General features: G+C 27.1%; 1 protein-coding gene across 2 annotated transcripts in view; it reads right to left on the bottom strand.

The window, feature by feature from the left end:
* Positions 1-1,476: 1,476 nt before the first annotated feature.
* Positions 1,477-22,713, bottom strand: part of LOC111641385 (heparan-sulfate 6-O-sulfotransferase 2-like) — a 35,670-nt gene continuing 14,433 nt past the window's right edge. The window contains exons 2-3 of one of the 2 annotated variants that reach the window (XM_023387542.1): positions 19,953-20,664; positions 1,477-2,115 (exon numbers count right to left, since the gene is read on the bottom strand). In XM_023387542.1, the coding sequence (XP_023243310.1) occupies positions 20,004-20,664 (661 nt within the window). In that variant the 3' untranslated portion in view covers positions 1,477-2,115; positions 19,953-20,003. Of the gene's footprint in view, positions 2,116-8,615; positions 10,836-19,952; positions 20,665-22,713 lie in introns of those variants that run through there. The other variant, XM_023387541.1, reaches the window with a different exon arrangement.

Raw genomic sequence — 22,713 nt, 5'->3', positions numbered from 1 at the left:
TCTGGCAGTTCATAACTGATAAACTTCAATTCGAATGAATAGCATAATTTAGCTAAAATCAAAGATTAATATTTTTATTTTTCAACGAAATGATGTTAATAAGTACAGCTACGACGATAAAATGTTCATAAAAATTTATCACGTAATTAAGAGCCTGTCTTTCTGGGAAATAATGTTAAAATATGTTACCGAATTATATGACAATTTCAGAATATTCTAATTAATTTAAGTAAATTTTTTTTAAAAACTTCATATCATATAGTAGCAAGACTTATTTTATATAGAAAGTATGTTAGATATGCTATAAAAGTACATATTCCAGAACTCTATAATTTCAGAAATTTTCATAAACAGCTTTTATTAAAGTTTTACATGCATATTAATAGATTGAACGTGTATTTATATATTGTAATAATATCAATATACGTTCAAAGTGTACCACACATATATCTTAGCGTTAAGTCTTAATATATCCGGCACTTTTCATATATCTTCACTGAAAGCACCACACTGAATACAGAATGTAACGAAATAAATAATAAGAGTAAAGTCGTGGGTTCATTAAAATTTCAATTTGAATTCGTGGCAAAAACATTCATTTTTTTAACAGACAAAAATTTATCTGCAATCTCTTAAAAAACTTCGAAGAAGAAAAAATGAACAAATAATTACAAAGGGAACAAACTGATACGTCAATATCAATTAGCTTTAATCCCTTTATGATATGTAATACAACTATACCTTTTACATATACGTAGTAAATTATTTTAATGAAAGGATTATCACCCACGTGAAACTATTAATGCCTTATATATCACCTAAAATGCATTTTGACCCTGGTGTTAATGGCCTTCACCATTTAGGTGGACATCTTTTAAATATAAGGCAAAAATACTCCTAAAAATTATTACAAGACTCACACTTTTAAAACAATATCATTAAAATAATGATAAAGTTATAAAAACCATTAATTACAATTACAGTGAACATTTTCACAATATTGTACTTTAATTTTTAGGAATTTTTTGTCTTATATTTAAAAGATGTTCACCTAACTGGTGAAGGCCATTAACACCAGGCCGAAATGCAATTTAGGAGATATATAAGACATTAGAGAGGTTGAGGCAGACGTTTTAAACGTGTAAACGTGTAGGTCGGACGTTCGGCGCCACTTTCCCGTAAGCCTAAAAGTTTGACAATGGTGTTTGGATAGTCGGTGGAATCACGCTCGACATTCCAAACACCATCGTCAAACTTCTAGGCTTACGGGAAAGCGGCACCGAACGTCCGTCCTACACGTTTACACGTTTAAAACGTCTGCCTCAACCTCTCTATTAATAGTTTCATGCGCGTGATAACACTTTTATTAAAATAATTTACTAAGTATGTGTAAAAGGTATATTTGCATTATAAATATATTTTATTTAAAACATTATTATTATTGATTTTTAATTTCTAACTTAATGTGAAGCTCGGAGTAACTTCCTGTATCAATTATTATATTATTTTAATTTGTTAAAATGCTATCGTTGTTGGTTAAATACACAGGCCATCATTTTTTATGAGATTGATAGCTATTCTACAAAATTAATTTCATTATATTCGCTGTAAAATGCATTAGAGAAACCAGAAAAGAAAATTTAAAAACACCGGAAAAAACAAAACTGTCAGTTTCGATTTTGTTTCTATTCTTAAAACTTATAAAGTATTAAAAAGTTTCGTTTCGAAAATTAAATATTGTTCCAGTTTCCCCCTTCTTTCAATTTCCAGCCACAATTATATTTCACGGGATATGATTCAATTTTTAGATTCTACTTAAAAACAAATTTTAATGAGTAAAAAATATAGACTAACAATTTAAAATTCTGAAAGTAAATTTTTTTCTCGATCTTATGTAATATTAAAAACATCCTCCTATACACTATGAAATCTTCATGTCATCATCTATATAAGGCCATGGCCACACACTGCAAAATGAAATCGACAGAGCTGTCAAGGTCAAATCTTTCCAATGGCTCTTCCTTTTAGCGTAATCGCCCCTCTATACTCCAATACATCCTCACTTAACGTCATCGACAGGCTCTTGGAAACTGCGACGTTATGCGAAACGAAGTACTGTATAACGAAACCAACTCTTAAAAATGTAATCACATAAATTAAAATCGTGTTTTATTTAAAATACTAATGCTTTGTTAGAATATATATTAGTAGATTCGAATAAATTTTTTATTCAAGTCATTAATTTCAAAATTAATACAGTGGGTGATCGGTTAACGAACAAATCGGATAAAGAACACTCGCGAAAGATTTTTATGATCGGACAACGAACACGTGTTCTGATAACGAACATTTCACTGAACAAACATAAAAAGAAGCGACGAAAATAGGAAATACCGATTGATCTTCCTTTGTCTTAAGGCCACAATTCGAAAGTTTTCGGAGCGCTGGAGACGTCGACATCGACGCTCAACCCGGAATATACTGATCAGATAGTATTCCTCCGAACTTTGAAACTCTCCATTGTAATTCCAACCTTTTATTTTTCTGACAGAAACAGTTCTTTTATAGTATTCGCGAGACTGTCGAGCGGACACTCGTTAAGTGTTGCGTCGAGTTTTATTTTCGAAAAGTAAAATAGCAAAGGTAGAGAGTGGGCAGATGTCTGATGTTGCTGGGCAGTATGGCTTGAACAAAACTACAGTAGAACACAGTTCAATCTTATCTAAGAAAGATACAGTATAATCAAAAAGATGAATCTGATCTGACGACAGACAAATTCCAAAAACTCTCAATTGAAAAAGAGGAAGACGAAAGAGGACCAATGTTGACATCTACTATTAAAGATCTTTTGAAGAAGTGGGAGGATGTCAACGATCAACCAAGTGGCATCCAAACTAGAATAGGGTTAATGGGGTTTCTACAATTACATTATTATTAATTACTTCCAAAAAATCCTGAAGAAAAGAGAAAAGCAATCGACATTGGGCAGATTCTTTGACCCCCACAAACGGAAAAAACATGACTAATAAAAATGCAAGACTGCATATATGTGTATTTTTATTATTACATATAAATAAACGTAGTAAAAAAGTATTTATTTTTTATTTTTTGGAGTCTCCGGAACGAATTAATCAAATTCCCATAAAAACCTATGGTAAATCGATAATCGGTTAACGAACAACTCGGATAACGAACAAAATCTTGGAACGGATTACGTTCGTTAACCGATCACCCACTGTATTTTATAAACTTCATTACATAAAGATGTATTAAAAAATATGATAATCTTATACTATCGAATTGACAACGACGATTGATTAGTTATTGATATTTTGAATGAGTATTATCTTTGCCACAATTGGCAGAACAAATAAATATGGTCAGGTCCAGCCAATTACTGAAGAGCGAAATCGAGCCTGCCTGTTCACTAGTGTTCGTACGAAAGCTTCTCAGAGACAGAAATTACTTTTCCGCTCTGTTTTTCTGTCTGATATTAATTAATAACCTATAAGTTAAAACAAATAATAGGTAGGAGTAAATGCTCCTAGAAGATGGTAATATGCATTTTATGTACTGTACAATAATTAGATATCCAAACATTAAAGTTTTTTAATGTTATAAATCTCGAAAAATTACAAATATTTAGAACAAAAATCTAAATTTTACCTAAATCTTGGAAATTAAATTAAATAATTATCCCAAAAACCATTTGGTGAAGATATATAAGGCTTATCAAACTACTGGAGCCAAGGAAACTGAGATCATAAAACATTAAAAAGGCTAAATTTTATTTGTGGGATGAATTTCGTCTTTACTAGACCCTCTTCTACCACTATTTCATAAATACAGATACCTATAATGTACGGTTTTTGAGATAATTATTTTATTTTATTCATTAGGTAACAAATTTTTCTCTAAACTTAAAGTAGAGATATGTGTTCTGATTCTGATATTACAAAATGACATAAATTTACATTGTTTATAACGTATCTTGTATCCATTACGGTAAGTTGATGCTGACTACATAGCAATAGGAACATGAAAAAATGAGAGTACAGATTGCATTCAAATCCGGATGCTTCACTAGCCTAGTTAGTTGTTGAGAGATGGTTTCCTTACAGCGTAGCCATTTAGCAGATCAATTTAAAACACGATATTTTTTTTTCTTATTCGATTTTAGATAATAAATGATCATCTATGTTTTCTATTAGACATAATTTCGGAATATAAAAAGGAGAATATTTTCAATAACAAAATTACAAATATAACATTTACGAATTTCTCAAAACCTAGCGATGATAAATAAAGTATTATTCGTAAATATTTTTAAATCTTAAAATAACCACATTTTGCCATTATTTAAAATGCAGTTGAACAGAAAATATACGTAATGTAATTTTAACTTGTCCCTATGATTAAAAAAATGATATAATTTAATATGTTTTGCTTGTATTGTAAATTTATTCTAATCTTTTTATATTTTTGGTAAAGATTTTATTCATTCTATTTATTGGTTATCCATATACAATATGATATAATAACTGTACAAATGTTTCTCCCATGTAAGTAATTTTTCCAAGATTTAGACTTACGCCACATTATTACAGAGATCTTCAGTTGGAAAGTGTTAACAATGTTAGCTTTTAAATGAGTTTCAATATACTTTATTAAAATCGCAGAGAAAAAGAGCAGATATTTTAAGCTTGTGTGAATAGACCAGACATTTTCGAAAGATATGAAATATACAGCAAGGTTGTTAATAATGTAATTCTATAGCATAAACTATCTACGCGATGAACGATAAAACATCAAATATACTAATTTGAAATGTATCACGTAAAGCATATCAAGGTCTTTTTTTGATATTTATGGCACACTCGATAATTTATTAAACAAGCTAAACACAATTATCGTGCTATATTTAAAACACAACACAAACATTATTAATACATTAATTTCGTAAACCGACTTTCCAAATTACCTGAAAGTTTTAAAGTAAATTCTAAACGTTTTTATTATTTGTAATCTATATAATTATTATATTTATAGCGTAAAATACAACAGTGTGCACGTATATAAATTTCGAACTTCGTAATAGAGTTTTATTCTGACACAATTTTACATTTTCGTGTTCATGGTATTGATTACAACTGCTATGAAACGTTAAAGTTTTGTACAAATTTTACAAAGGTTGTATTTGTAAAAACATTTAAAAATAATGTGAAAATGCAGACAAATGTTTTAATATTCATTTTATATTTCATGAAAAAACAAATGTGCACGTTATAAATTCATTCAAAATTTAAATAGTTAATTATTTAGTTAACCTTGTTAATGACTATTTTTTTTAATTTAGTTTTATTTAAAAATCATTCTTTTTTTAAGTCTGCATGGTTCGAAGTTTCGATTTTGTCTCCTCCTTTTTCGTTACCAAATAATCTATATCGATGTTTTTTATTTTGAATAATTAATTCACGTTTCTTCAAGAATATTTGATGTTATCAATAGTTTATCTTCACGAGAACTAATTTATCAATTAGAATGTTTACGATTAACGAAGATAAGCAATTTTAAGAGTTAATCTGAGTTATTTAACAAATCCTTAACATTAAATTATTTAAGAGCTATTAAATACATCAATTCACCATAAAAACAGCGTTAAATGCTTTAAAATATATATTTTAAAATTATTTTTTGCATTTTACATTTTTTTAAATATTTGCACGTAAGTAATACATCTCATTAGGTACTAAACGGGCAAATTAAATCTTAATTGTGTAATTGATAGAATTAAATTCAAATATTATATAGTTCGTGTTTCAATTTTGATAATGTTTCGTTCTGCATTATTTATAGCAGAACTAGTGTGTCCAGCAACAAAATTTTTGTCAAGCTGAGCGTTTTATTTAATCACATCCTACTATTGCATAATAAATTAGTCTCTTTCTAATTCTAAATTATTATAATTGTACTTGCGAAATATATGTTTAAAAGAAATTATTTATTCCAGTAAAACTGGAAATTATTTCAAAATTCCATTTAGCATTGAAACTTTTCAATGCTAAATTTTCAAGTGTCTATAAAAGTGCATTTAGTGACAATTGTTTTAACTTCTTTTTCTCACGCAAACGATCAAAATTTATCAAACGAGTTTTAATGTACGTAGTTAACTAACTAATGACATTGGATCCGACATCAATTATTCAGCGCGATTATAACCAAACCTTGAGCATTAGATATAACGTCAAATTGTTTTAAAGCATTCATTTCCTACTCCAAAATTATTTTAACCTTTACATTATTTTTTTAATCAACCAGGAAAAGTAATTTTACGAAATATAAGCACGAAATTATCTAGTAATAAAAAAAATTTTCTTTCGAAAAAATTCGCAATTTATGATCATTGAAGAACTAAAAATATAAAGTAAATCGTATTAAGGAAAATTTCTGAATTTTTATAATAAAAAATACAATACGGTCATACATTATTTTGGCCAATTTAAACCACCATTCTACCGAGACATATACTTCTCTTATAATTAAAGTTCATACTAAATAAAAAAAAAATCAATAAAATAAAAATTACTATTTTCTAAAGTACTGCTACAGTAATAAAATTTTAGTTAATTTACTTTGTGGATTTAATATCGTTAATTATAAAAGCGAAAAAAAAATCGATTTCTAACATTCCTCAGTTAATAAATCAAAGATTGTTTAAAATTTCAAGTGCACCTGCTCCTATTCGATTCGAAAAGATTTAAATATATAATCTTAACTTCGAGTTATGAATATTTTAATTTTATATCTAATATATAATTTAGTAATAAATTCATCTCTATGGCTTCACGACCATATGCATCGCATATGTACAGATATTTTTGCTTGTATCAATTTTCATTCACAACAGGCTTTTTGAAGAAACTAGATTTATCTCCTTTAGGATTATATTTCTACATAACAAACAAGATAAATACATAAGGAAAAAGCATAACCAATAATTTATATTTTAACTAAAAATTTTTTAATTCAACATTAAAGAATATTTATAACAAAATTATTTCCGACAGCAGGACTTCTGTTTATATAACTGCATTCACTAAAACATCAAAATTCGATTTATGTTGTAGTGCACTCTCTTAAAAGATGAAATTATATTTAGTTTATTAGTTTTTATTAAAGTATAAGAACCGACGTTAAAGTCAATTTAAATATAAGCAGCTGGTTATTAAGTGGAAGAAAAAATAATAATAATCACAGTAATTAAGAGTGGAAACATTGACCAGAGGAGATGAAAGATATAAACCATGTGGAAGTATGTCTCTTATTTCAATTATTCATTATATATTGTTTATAGCTGTGAGAATATATTTAAATCGTTTAAAAAACTTGAAAGTTTTAAATTATTTCTCTCTCAAAATTAAATTAGGTTTATTAATTTAAATACAAATCTGAATTCATAAATTCACTGATGATAAATTATTTTTTGATATTTATCTTTTATTTAGGATTTGAATTAAATTGGATCGTTAAATATTCACAAAAATACTTAACTTTCTCACAAAAAGCATTTTGATGTAAATCGATAGTAATTCTATTATTTAAATTTGTTCGTGGCCGTAATTACTTCACTTAATAAAAAAACTGAATGAATGTCTTCTGAAGTAGTGCAGAGGTCATTGCACTGAGCATCTGTCTACAGACTTTTCAGCTGTTGTCTCATACAAAAGTTGACAGTTCCTGGGGAACAAAAATTTTCTCCAAACAAAAATCAAAACTAGTTATAAAACAGATCTTTCTACAATAAAATTTTATTAGCGTTGAAATTTTATGTAATAAATCGCTAGTTCCTTATGTTAATGAACAGTGGCGGCCTTAGGGGGTGGCGAGCAGGGCAATCGCCCGGGGCCTCGCTCTTGGAGGGGCCTCGCGCAACAACCAAGTAGAAAAAAGTTGATATTTAAAACTTTTTATTTTATCCTTGGCTATTAGTTATAACAATAAAATAAATTTAATTTATAGTACAGTATATATTAATATTAATAAGTGCCTACTATTTCAATTCACATACTTTGCACAAAGGACAAGGCCCTCGCAAAGATCTGCCGCCCAGGGCCTCGCAAAGATCTGCCGCCCAGAGCCTCGCAATGGATAAGGCCGCCGCTGTTAATGAATACAAAGTGAATTTTATGTGACGAATTTGTGCTTTAAACTTTTTAATTAAATCTAAACTTTAATTAAAAATTTCTAATACATTTTTCAATTAAAATAATTTTCCACTTTATGTTAACAAAAAATTAAAAATGTTATGAATTTAATTTTGTTGAAAAGAATGAAAAATTATATATTCAAAAATAATATATTCAAAATTAATTATGCAGCTCTTTAAATAGAAATAACAGAGTTAGATATATTAAACTATAATATAAAATTAAAGTCAGATACTATCTTTAGTAGGAAAAAATTGTCACATACAATTCTGTAATGTGTGTTCAAGTTTAAAAATGAAAACAATTTTTGTTAAAATGATTTTAAAAATCATTTTATTACATTATTATTTTATTTAGAATGAAAAATTTTCCATTAAGAATAAGAAAACAATTTTCTTCTATCTCCCAGATAAATTACTTATGCAAAAAATATAAAGAAAAAGCAAACATTAAAATTCTATTAATAAAATATTACATTATAATGACTCAAAACTTGTAGTAATACTATAAAACATTAAATCTCATACAACATTTAAGATTTTACATAATTTTAAAAAATAGATATCACATACAATACATACAAGTATTTATATAATTACATTAATTTGTACAAATTGTGCTTATAATTTATATAGTGAGTGCTCAAAAGGCAATATTTTATCCAACAATTTAAATATATTTAAATGATTATAATGGTATACAAGTATCAATTAAGTCACCAGAATATAGATATTTTAATTCACTGTACAAAATTTTAAGTTAAACAATATTTTAGTGATTATGCAATTGTTCTTAAGTAAAATTGATTATAATCAAACTTTGAAATGTGCTAAATTACTCATATCATTTAAATTAAATCACTTTTGTATATAAGAATTTATTGATTCTGACCATATATGTATGTTTAATTATGAGAAATATCAAGGACTTATGTACATATACATAACTATTAAATACATTAAGATGATGTATCCAAATACATATAATCATTAATTGAAATATATTTAAAGTAAAAATAAGTAAATAATAAAATAAAATTATTTCATAGATTAAGATAAAAGTTAAGGAAACACTTCTTATATCAAATTAAATAAATACCATCCTTTTATACTATTTAAAAAACAATGAGCAATTTTAATATAATTATTTCAAATTTATTCTACATTTAACAATAATTATAATTATATTTATATGTATATACAGGTTCTTTAGTGCAATATGATTAGTAAAAATTTTTTTATACATACTGTATAAGAATATTATATCTGAATATAAATTTATTTCTATATATCCTTTCTGTATTAAAATCTGTAACAACAGCAATCTATTCTTGTTAATAATTTTATAAGATACCAGGCAATAATACATAATATATTCACAAAAATAAAAGGGATGTATTTTCTATCAGTGGCAGACTAGCAATATCAGACATGACCTGGCAATTTTAGGATAGATAAATTTTCAATGATTCTAGAGAACAGAAAACATACCTCATCCTGTCAGAATTTACCAGTACTAGTTCTCTAAGTCATTGCTCAATCGGCCAGCACATCCCTTAATATAATTGAGTCCTTACTAAATTCCAAAAATACTTCTATGAAAAAGTTTTAAATAACCATAATCTTTAAAATGTTGATCAAGATTTTTATAAATAATACAAATAATAAATGCTACTTTCAAATAGAATTTATCAATTTTATAGTCAAAATACTCTACAAAATTAATAGAATATGATATTACATACCATGTTTTTCTATAAATTGCTGCATTATATTTTAAATGGAAATTCTGATGCTACATACAAAAACTATCGGATTTTAATAATATTAGTATACTTTTATAAGTAGGTTCTTGTTAATTGTAAAAAATACTTTTAATAAATAAAAAATAAATCCAATAAAACTTTCATAATTTTCTCTGTCTGCATCATTAATTAATCAATTTCAGTAAATAAGCCTGTACAATATTCTTGGTTTTTCATTTTTCCAATAATTTAGAATATTTTCCAAATCTTATAAAATTTAAAGAAATATCTCTACATTAATTTAAAAAAAAAAATAGTATTACAGTATAATTCTTACTGCAAGTATTGAATTAAACAAGTAATACTGTTAATGTTTAGATTACATTATTAACATATTTTCAATTTTTATAAACCCTTTGTAGATATGATAACCAAACTTTCATCAGTTGTTTTATTTTTTAAATAAAATATCTTATTTAAACAAAATTACATATTTTGCTTAAATTAAGAGACACTTAAGTAAAAATTTTTAATTCCATATAAAAAAAACTTTCATAATAGTATATAATTTTCAGGCAAATTTATATAAATTTATCAAAAACACTTTGTGAGTATTTTACAGATTGTCAAAATGCTAAGTTTTATATACAATACATACAAGAATGACTGCATCTGAGATCAATTATGCTAGGAAAAATTTTAAAGCTACTAGATAAATCAGATAAAAGCTAATTGGGATATTTCACACCTGTTTTACATCTTTAATGAAATGACAAAATATAGATTATAATCATAAATACTGTTTAAATATATTTATTTTTTTATGCAGATTTGTAATCTTCTTTTGTGTCTACAGTAAGAAATTAAGTTTCCATTTCAGTCACCTAAATGAGGGAGGAAAATAAAATAAATAACTTATTCCATAAAACAAAAACATTATAAATTTTCTTTCAAATTTACTTATTAAATTTATATTATTATACTATATAAATATTCATTAAAATTCAGAATTGATCTAGTAATACATTAAATTGATAATCCATTCTGAATTTTACATACTATAATGAAATTTTAACTTATTTATTTAGTTATAAAAAATAAAACTTTAATTTTTAATTGTAATGTTATTACAGGAAAATTATAAGTAATTTAGATTAAGTGATACAGCTTGTTAATTTATTTTCAGACACTATACATATATATATATATATATAGAGAGAGAGCATATATATGTGTGCATGCACATGAAATATCAGTAATCAGTAGATCACTAGAAATTTTATATGCTTTAAAATACTATTATAGCAAATTTTCAAGAAACTGCAATCTTTTTTACTGTTCTGAAATAAAATTATCTACACTACTGAAAATAAAATTCTTTACAGTAAAATCAAAGCTAATATAATATATTAGAATAGTATGTTTATTCAAGATAAAGTTTTTTACATCAGAGTTTATGAATGATGAGAGAGTAATTTTTAAATAAAAAAAAATTTAAGAATTTTTATTGTTATAAAGTATATTTTTTCACTATAATTGTTAGAAAGGTTGTTTGGGATATAAAATTAGTTTACATCCCAAACAACCTTCCTAACAAGTACAGTGAAAAAATGTCATAGAAAATCCATTGTTTGAAAAATTGTTAAAGGAAAAATTTTATCTTTATATTATTTTTTAAAAACTGTACAATATATATGCTAATATACAAAATGCATTTATGTGAAATATAGGAGATTGAATACCAATACATTCTTATTATGGTTTACTTTCTAGTTATCAATTTAAATCAAATTTAATTTTCTATTGGATTCCAGTATTGATATTTACATGAGCATAGCTTTTTACTTATCAAATTATTTTAGAAGTACTGTAAAACACATAAAACATCAATAAAACATAATTTTTAAAAATCAATTAAGTAATGATTTATCTTTTGGTTATAAATTCTATTTTTATTCAGGAAATCTTTATTATAAATATTTTTGTCTTTTTATCAAGTAACTTAGTTTATTTTAAAGAAATATGTAATGCTACAGATTATGCACTCTTATCTTATATCAGTATCTTATAAAAGTTAGCAAAAACAATGTTTAACTTTATTTAATTTTCACTTATAAATTGTTTTTGTCCTTCTTTGCTGAATCTAATATTAATATTTTTTTAAGATTATTGTGAGAAGTGTTATTCAAGTATATTTTAAATTCATTTATTTTTTTATATTTTACTTTGATAATTTGTATATTTATTTGTATTTGAATTTTTTATTGAATATATTCAGTCAAAAATAATTAAAATGCATTATTCTTTCAATATAGCAATAAAAGAAAGAAAATATCCAAAACCTGATGGCACAAGTTTAAAGAAGTATTACTCAAATTAAGTTAATATCATGAATTCTTTATGAAGATTGTTACTAGATATTATGAAACAGATGATTTAATTAATCCCCAAATTGAATGGAATACAAATTATTAAATTATAATAAATGATTCAACATGAGTTTTACAGCAATCTATCATCATGCTTAATGTTTGCAAATAATTTGTTACTAATGTTAGATAATTTAGAGAAAATTTAGTTATTTTTAAACCAGTCAATTCTATAACTTAAGAATAGTTTTTTTTTAGAATATTTTTATAAAAGGACAGATTTTTATAAAAATTACAGTTTAGATTTTATTTTAAAAAAGCATTAAAATTTTTAAATTTATACATTGCTGAAAATATACAGTAGACCCCCCTATAACGGAGATTCCTATAACATGGCGAAAAAATTGCAACAGTATTCGTATAAGGACGCTAAAAGGGACTTGTAAAACGTTGTCGCCAACTCGTGTCGTGACAGGATTGGTCGAATCTGGACCAATAGTGGACAAGCAGCCAAACTACTTTCCGCCGTCCAGTGCCACGCTACGGAGAGTTTAGGTGAGTAAATTGAGTTTACTATCGTCTGTACAGTATGTAAATTAGGTACCGTAAGTCTAATACAGCACTGTAATTTTATACATTTCTTGTAAAAGAAACATTTCTTATTCAACGGCCATAAAAATTATTTCTATTAATGATGTCTCCAAAGTTCAACAAATTTTTCGCAGAAAAATAACTTATCAGAAATCGCGGCCGCCGTTTGGTGCATTTCCGTTCCAGCTGTTAGCTGTTAAATGCTAACAGCTGGAACGGATGTGCAGTTCTAGCACACAACGGTGACGAAAACAAGCTTAAGCAATGGCGATGTCGAACGGTGCACACTCGGTAAGTAATCCTACAATTTTTTGTTTATAGCATAGTTTATACGGATTATTCCCAAAAAATTATACGTGTTTTGGAAATGTTGAGTCGAATTAGTCTAGAATTGATTAATTTTATGGAAGAAAACCTTTCAAACAGCCGTAGTCCGTAAACTTCACGTGTTGGGCTGTGATTGGCTCATGTATTTAAGGATTCCTACAACGTGAAATTCTTATAATGTGGAACGTATCTACGCGTTATAGGGGGTCTATTGTACTTTATATATTTGATACCATAATTTACTGAAGTAATTTTGTCTTCATAAATTTTGAAAAAAATTTTTTATATTTTGATAAAATAAATATTAAACTGAATTAAAGACTCAGAAAACAGTTTTAATGATTAAAATCAATAAAATACTTTTTCAATGATAATTTTATAAATTCATTTTTTAAACTTTTATAAACATGATTAATATTTAAATGTTTTTAATAAATAAATTATAATTTAATATTATATAAAAGAAAAACTAGACAATTATAGAGCAGGCCAAGGATATTTACAATCCATCAAAATACTACTGTAACTCTAAGAGTATAGAAAAAGTCTTAAGCAGATATGGAGAACAACTTTTAAAATGTAGAAAATAGAGCAATATCAATTTTCAATTTTTTTTTACTTGTACTTTTATTAAGCATGATTTGTTTATGACTAAATTATGTATTCACGAAAATGAAATAAAATTAAATGGATAAATTAAATGATAAGAATAGTTCCTAATCAAATGATAAATATTTTATGAAATTTTACTTTGGACAAAAATTTATCATTATTTTATGAACATATTTATAAATTTTATTTATTAAAAAAATTGTGAATTCAAATACACACTACCAAATATATATATTTAATATATTTTCAGTTCAAAATAATTGAAAATATTTCATTAAAATATTAGCTTGGATAATAATTATATAATTAGAAAATCTTTAAATACTTTAAACAAAAAATTTTATCTCAGATTTATTTGAAAAAAAATGAGTTGAAAACATGATTAAGTGAAGGTCAGAATTATTTTATTTCCTGTTTCAAATTATCTTACCAAGTGCAATTATAAACTGATTATACAAAACTAATTAAAGTTGAAGGTGGATATAGATTTTGTGTTTCTTATAAGAAAAACTTTTAAAAAACATTATTATTTAAACATTAACTGATTTTAAGATTAAATAGGAAACTTTTAATAACTTACACTTTTCTTGTAAGTTATCTTAATTACCTAGCAGAGTTTACAATAAAATATGAAAACCCATTGTAATTAGACCTTTTTTTTTTAGAATATTTTAAAAATTATATATTTTATATTTAAAAAAATTGTTAAAAAATCTTTTTAAATACTGTACAATAATATAATTTAAAAAATAATATTCTAACTAAGGAATAATTGTTAAAGAACATATTTTTTTCTTCTTTTAACTAAAAAGTAATAATTATGTTAAATATTTTGTCAAACAAAACTTCTTTCTAGAACAAGACTATTCTTATTTGAGTCCTAGTGTCAATGTAAACAAAGGGTTGTTTTGATTGATAACGTTTGGTAGGAATATCTTTTTTTTGTGCATAACTGAATGAGGATGATCAATTTTTGAAGCACAACTGAACAATTTTTTCCCTTGTATTTTCAGCCTAAATTCAATATCTCAGTTTATGGACTGAAGCTCAGTGACTACATTTTGATAGCATGAAGTGTAGTTGAGAAAATCTCTTGCAATACAGTACATAGTCACAATGCTAATTTTCTCTGAATGGCTACGAGTTTAATTTGGTTTATTTCTTTACAGCAATGTGACACATGGGCAATTTGCCAAGGGGGGATACCTCCCAGGAGGACTTTAAATGGGAAACTGGCTCCTATTTAGGTGTTACAAATGTTAAGAAAACCCAGAAAACTCTGGCAAGCCGATTGGCAAGGCATGAACCCATGACCAACTACCAGTGTTCAACAGTTTTATTCACTCAGCCATTGGTGGGCTGAGGCTAAGAGTTTGGCATGCATTTCATTGATTGAATAAAGTCAGGCATTAGAAACTATTGACAAGCTATATTTAAGGTATGTCAAAAATGTTTTTTTTATACCTAATAGAGATATGTACTGTACTTGCTTTTGTACTAATAAAATACCATAACTCCAATCAAGCCTGTTACCGCTTACTGTGTAGGAACCTCTATCTCAAAACTTGCCTATCTCAAATTTTTTTTCTCATTTCCACAAGATTTGAGACAGACAGGTTTAACTGTACATTAAACACTATTTATTCCAAAAAATATCCATCTATGGATTAACAGATTTTTCTGAAGTGGGTTAAAAGTAATTTTTTTATATTACTAGAGTTTCTCAAGAAAAAAAATAATAATAATAATCACCTACAGACCCAGAAACTTTCTTGATACTTCAAGAACTCATCTGCATGAATATTGTCTTAAGATGGTGACTATTATGAGCTTGAAAAGTTAAAATAATTAAAACAACAGTGTAGCTGTGTTACAATCACAATTTATTAGCATAATTAAGATGGACTAGCTAGTACTTACAACAGCTTACAGCCACCATCCTCAGGCAAAAAAGAAAAATTGAATACAATTTTCAAACAGACTTTTTCAACTTATCCAAGGCATGTGGATAGCAAGTATGTCTTAATTATGCTAATAAATCATGATTATAATGCTGCTATACTTTTGTGTTAATTATTTTATATGATTGTTGGCATAAAATGTCTTTTTAAGATATAAATTATAGTCAATAAAAAATTTATTTGTAGTTTTTACTAGATTATGTAGTTGTAGTAAGTAGTAGTAGATTGAATTATAGTTTGACATACTTAAAATTTTATTAAAAAAATTGTTCATCATCATTATGTATAAGAGAAACAATTTATAATTTAATGTTATTAGATTTTAAATGTTTTTAATAAATAAATTATAATTTAATATTATATAAAAGAAAAACTAGACAATTATAGAGCAGGCCAAGGATATTTACAATCCATCAAAATACTACTGTAACTCTAAGAGTATAGAAAAAGTCTTAAGCAGATATGGAGAACAACTTTTAAAATGTAGAAAATAGAGCAATATCAATTTTCAATTTTTTTTTACTTGTACTTTTATTAAGCATGATTTGTTTATGACTAAATTATGTATTCACGAAAATGAAATAAAATTAAATGGATAAATTAAATGATAAGAATAGTTCCTAATCAAATGNTGTTATTAGATACATTTAAATTAAAATAATATGTAAACCATTACACTGATCTAAATTATTTATTTAAAATAATTTTTGACAAAATGATAAAATAATTGAAAGGAAAATGTTTGAATGAAAAATACAGTAAACCACCACTAATTTAGACTAATAGAGAGTGAAGGTTGTCCAAGTTTATGAAAGTCTGAGTTAACAGTATTTCTTATGTGAAAAATAAGGTGGTGAATATAAAATATGGTAATTTATTACAATTAACTCTATACAAAAAAAAATTTTTTTTTACTTAATTTCATTTAGTATGTTGTAGTTTTGAATTTATTATTAAAAAGTTTCATGACAGTACAATAAATATCAATGTATAGTCTTCATCAACTTATGACTTCTGTAATATAATGCATAGTATCACAAAGACTTCCAGATATTGAAAACAGGAAAGTTATACTTATTGAACAATAATAACTTTTCAACTTTTCTGTAGTTAATTTTTTAATTATAATTTTTCTGTTGTCAATTAATTTTAAATTGCAGTACTATAAATTTTCTGAAAAAAAATTATCCAAGTTATGCAAAGTACAAGTTGTCAGGGATTTACTGTGTATATAAATACCATTTGAATAAAAATTATTTCTATTCTGAAAAACTTATCAATATAATTACAGGTATCTCTCATATAACACGATAGTTATGTTCCGAAAAAGTGACATATGCAAATGTATGCTATATGAAACAAAGGACTAACTAATACAAAACATGTTAAGTTCCAAAAGCTGACAAAAGTATACTAAGGTATTGTTTTCGCTACTAAGAGAAATATGTTTATTAAAGCAATCAATCAACTAATAAATCACAATTAAAAGTACTATATTGAATGTTAATATTAATTTTTTGTTAAACGAGGGTGTTTTCTTTTTACAAAGTATAGTCATCTGAAAATTTTTGTTAATCTTGATCAGAAACATCAGCAGTCTTCATTTTTTTATTTTTACTGTAGAAATATGTATTAATTGAAAATTTGTTCTAGTGGGTCACAGTTGTTCAATCAAGGACAGCAATTTTTTTCCCAAAATTTGTGTTCAAATACCAAATTGTTTGAGTTGAGAACAGTTTGAGTACCAAGATACTTCTGTTTCATTTGTCATTTTACAAATTATTACTTACCTACAGCTAAAAAAGGTTAATAACACTTACCTAAAAATGCTTAAATAAACTTTACTAAATACAAAGATTAGCTATAAAAAGAAAACACAGTGACAATCTTAAAGGCTCAAGTTTGAAAGCAACAATGACAACACCTGGTTGATAAGAAGGTTTAAGAAAAGAAAGAAAAAATTGCACTATCAGTTTTCATTAAACCTGATGAAAGGCATAAAACAAATTGAAAATTTCAATATTCTAAAATCCATGGACACGCATGCTTACTTGAATAAAAAATATCGAATAAAGAAATTTGCACTTAAAAGTTGTGAAATTTTATACAGACGATTTCCCAAATTCTCAAACCATGTTAGAGTAATAATGGAAACTGTGTTGTATAGGGGATATCCCTGATTTTCAAACTGTTTTAGAGCAAAACCATGTTATACAAAGGATACCTGTATTCTACAAACACTACCATATTTCCTTGATTAAACTCCAAGAGCTTTATTTTTAAACTGTATGTATCCCTGGAATTTATTTGAAGATTCAAGGCTTATTAACTAGTAATAAGAAACAAGTAGGTGAAAATTAAACGAAATACCTTAATTATGCATATTTTACAAACTATTGAAACTATATATTGACTGTATTTATGGGTTACAGCTATATTTGAAATAATTACTGCTTTCATAGTTAACCCAATTCAGCATCTTTCAATTTGGTTATTATGATGTCATTCATGTCAGTTTCAATGTTGTAAGTCAAGATCTTGATTTCCATCTTGTTCAAATTCATCATCTCTTTTGGAAAGAGGAGATGAGTTTAAACCAGCATTTTCCTAATTACCCTTCAGCTAGTAAGTTCTCAATTTATAAACTTAATAAGAAGTTTCCCCATTCTCAATATTCAACAATATTTATAATTTTATTTCATAAAACCTTTCCATGAAGTTTAAAATAGAAAATGTTGTCAATTCTAGACAATTTGAAAGGGAGAATTTAGGTTCAACTCCTTACCTGTCATTCTAAACTACAATATCCTAAACAGTACAGTACTTCAAGTTTCCAATGTTTTCAACCTGGAGTTTATTTGAAACCAAAGTTTATTTTTAATAGCACCTTTATTCCTGGAGTTTATTCAAGGAAATATTTTAAATATGAAAAATATACTGTAAGTAATTTTATATTACTGATAACACACATAATATTAACACGATAAACATTATTATTAAAAATACTAATTACTAGTATAAACTTTAATAAATCTTCAGTTCAATGAATTCTGTAAATAATTTCAATTCATTTATATAAAATCTGTGCATGTGCATTGAGTAAGTATATACAGTGGGTGATCAGTTAATGAACATAATCCATTCTAAGGCTTTGTTCACTATCTGAATTGTTCGTTAACCGATTATCAATTTACCATAGGTTTCTATGGGAATTTGATTAATTTGTTCTGGAGACTCCCAAAAAAGAAAAAATATATACTTTCTTGCTACATTTATTCATATGTTATAATAAAAATACATATATACACGGTCTTGCATTTTTATTTGTCATGTTTTTTCCATTTGTGGGAGTTAAAGAATCTGTCCAATGTCAATTGCTTTTCTGTCTTCATGATTTTTCAGAAGTAATTAATTGCATTGTAATGTAGAGATCCGTAAGCCTATTAACCTCAACCTGGTTTAGATGCCATTCTAAAACCATTGTTCTGACATCCTCCCACTTCTTCAAAAGATCTTTAATAGCAGATGTCAGCATAAATCCATTTTTTCAGAAGAAAACGTAAAAGTATTGTTTCTATCAGAAATATAAAAGGCTGGAATTACAAGAGAGAGTTTCAAAGTTCGGGGAATTCTATCCGATCAGTATATACTGCGTAGAACGTCGATGTCTCCCGCGCTACGAAAAGTTTTGAATTGTTGCCTGAAGACAAAGGAAGACCAATCAGTATTCGTTATTTTGCATCACTTCTTCTTGTGTTTGTTCAGTGAAGTGTTCGTTATCCAAACATGTGTTTGTTGTCCGACCATAAAAATCTTTCACAAAAGTGTTCGTTATCCGATTTCTTCNTAAATGGAACACTTCATAAATAGAACAACACGTTCAAATATTTAAAAATACCAATAACCGTTAACATAAAATTAAATAATACTTGTAAATAATACAAATATGCAAAATAAATAACATAATACCAATACTAAATATTAATACTGCCTGCCTAACTAAATAGAGTTTCCTATAGGCACCTAAAATTCAAAAAAATGTTTATAGATTAAAAATTCCAAACAATAATTATTGAAATAAATAACAAATGTACTACCTATTAAAATATTTTATTAATTCAAATTAAGAATATAAACTAACCTGATATTTTTCTTCAGATATTTAGACTGTTGAAACTATAATAATCTTTTGTCACGATTCATCCAAACCAGTTTTAAAAAGTGTTTCAATTTGATTTCGTTTCTTTCCTAAATTTTCAAAAACTTCTTCAAAATTTGATTCTGTTTTTCTCATGTATTCAAATCTTTGCATTAGTAATTCTTTAGCAAATTCATACAATTGAACATCAAGATAATTTAATTTTCTGATTTTATTTAAATCTTCTGAAGAAATTTCATTCATAGTAAGACTACTATGAGTTTCATTTAATTGCTCAAAAGATTGTAAAAAATGCAAGTGAAATGTGCTTTCAAAAAGATATTGTGATATTTTCTGAAATTCACACAGACCAAAAAAGGCCATTTTTTTAAGATTTTGTTTGGCACTGGTAAGCATAATTATATCCCTTTCGTGTCTAGACATGATAGATGTATTATAACACCCCACAAGTGTTAAATCAGCAAGCATTCTTGTCTGACGATTAATGGCCAAATTGGAGGAACATTGAATGAATTCTTCAAGAGTAACACCTGTCCAATCTTCACCAGTAAAACACAAAGGTAATTCTTCTGGTGTTGGTACTCTTCCTCCACACAAATGTTTTGCTGTTTTCCAAGTAGCTCCTCTTTGAACATGCCGATATTCACTTAAAAAACGAGCCACAGGTTCACGTAAAAGTGTAATGTAAAAATATCTATAAAAAAAATAACAACAATTATTTTTAACAAAAAGCTATATTTAACATTATCTAAAAAATATACGTTAATTACTATTTTGAATAATACAAACATTCTTCTTTAAATATTTTCACATTTTTATTTCTAATTATAGGCTGCTCTTATTTTACACTGGTTTGATTTATGCCAATTGGCAATACTGGTTTAAAATCCCCCCCAAAATTTCTGCAATATGTAGAATATAGAATATCTTTACAAATGTTAAATGCAAACATTTTTTCACATCTGATACTACTGCTAGTAGTAACTTCACATTAATAGTGATTCTAAACAGTGCTAATTTGTTTATTATTCTAGTGTTTATTGTTCAAATGGTATTTTGTCATTTTCAAGTGACGTTATTGTATAATAACAGAGAGTATGAAAAAAAGCCTGTCAAACAGAAAGAAATTAGTGAATCCAAATGTTCAAGATATCCAGAAATCTCAACTTTAGAACAGAATATAAAGATGAGCAACCTTTACTGGATGCAGACCACAAGAGAACTTCATAGGCTTCTGGCAAGCTGCAAACATTTTTTCTTAGAGTTGCAGGCTTTAAGCTTGCTGGGTATCAACATACTCCATAACAGCCAATTTATACACTGATATTAAAACAATATATGGTAATGATATGCATACTAGTAATATATAAGTTATTCTCATCTTTTCAGTGGTCAAGTTTAGTTTAAGTCTTCTTTGTAACAAATATTACCTTAATTAGGATTGCATAATTACACAAGGCAGAAAACAGAAAAATGAAATTTGTATGCCAAAGCCCCAGGGCCACACATTAGGATCTTGCATGCAGCAGATTGTTCATAACTGCTTTAAAAGATAAAATGGAAATCATTTAGCACATGGAAAGTGGTCAAGGCCAACCATATGGAATTTGCCTCCATCTATGGATGTATTCAAAATCTCAGCATCAATCCAGCAAGATGTTGCCAGAATTGATGCAACTGCTGGCATTTTCTAGAGCAGAGTTTTTCAACCTGTGGGTTGTGACCCCCCTGGGGGTTGTGAAGCCTTACATGGAGGGTCGTGGGTAAAAGAAAAAGACAAGTGTTTGTAGGTCCTACACTACATTAAAAAAACTACAATNTTGCCAGAATTGATGCAACTGCTGGCATTTTCTAGAGCAGAGTTTTTCAACCTGTGGGTTGTGACCCCCCTGGGGGTTGTGAAGCCTTACATGGAGGGTCGTGGGTAAAAGAAAAAGACAAGTGTTTGTAGGTCCTACACTACATTAAAAAAACTACAATCTCAGTGAGAAGGCTGTACCTGTTTATTTTACAGTACAATTGGTTTTTTGATCAATATTTAGGTCTCAACCATGGGTGCAGCCAGAGAGGGGCCTGGAAAATCATAGCCGAAAAAGTGTTGAGTTGAGTTGCAAAAAGAAATAAAAAGTAGAAGCTGAAAATCCTGATCGTAAAAAAAAAGGTCAACGGCTCCCAGTGCCTAATGTTATGATTAAAGGAAATTTCATACCTTATCTGTGTTGAGTTATTGTCAATTCTTATGAAATTTTTCATTTTAATCAACAATAATTTGTCTCAACAGAAAGAAAATTAAATACATAGTTTTTAAAATCACTGATATAGTTTTAATATGGCCCTGGGGGGTCACCAGAATTTTTTAACTTGTAAAGGGTTGTGTATTCAAGAAGATTGAAAACACTGTTCTAGAGAACACAAACGCTGACTGCCGGTGTCAGGATAAAAATCGTCTGGATGTAAGAGTCCCACGCTTTTCCTGGTTTTGAACAAGCAACGGCTGTCATCATGGAAATGTGGATCAGGCGATGTTGGAAGTTATGGAACTCGACTGCAGATTGGCTAGAAAACATCATACGACCAGCGGATGTCCGATAGCGCTACTAAGCGCTGATTGGAGGACTTACATTCATTTCAATCCGATATAAAAAGATTGAATTTAGGCAGGAAGTTCAGTTTGCCTAGGACTTGGTAAGGGAACAGGAGTTTGCCTAGGACGTGGTAAGCGAACGGGAGTTCGCCTAGGACC

The sequence above is a fragment of the Centruroides sculpturatus genome, unplaced genomic scaffold (assembly GCF_000671375.1).
Source record: "Centruroides sculpturatus isolate CEXI.00-Female unplaced genomic scaffold, Cexi_2.0 scaffold1287, whole genome shotgun sequence".
Lineage (NCBI taxonomy): Eukaryota > Metazoa > Arthropoda > Arachnida > Scorpiones > Buthidae > Centruroides > Centruroides sculpturatus.
Note: the sequence above shows the minus strand (reverse complement) of the source record. Positions and strands in the feature narration are given on the sequence as shown.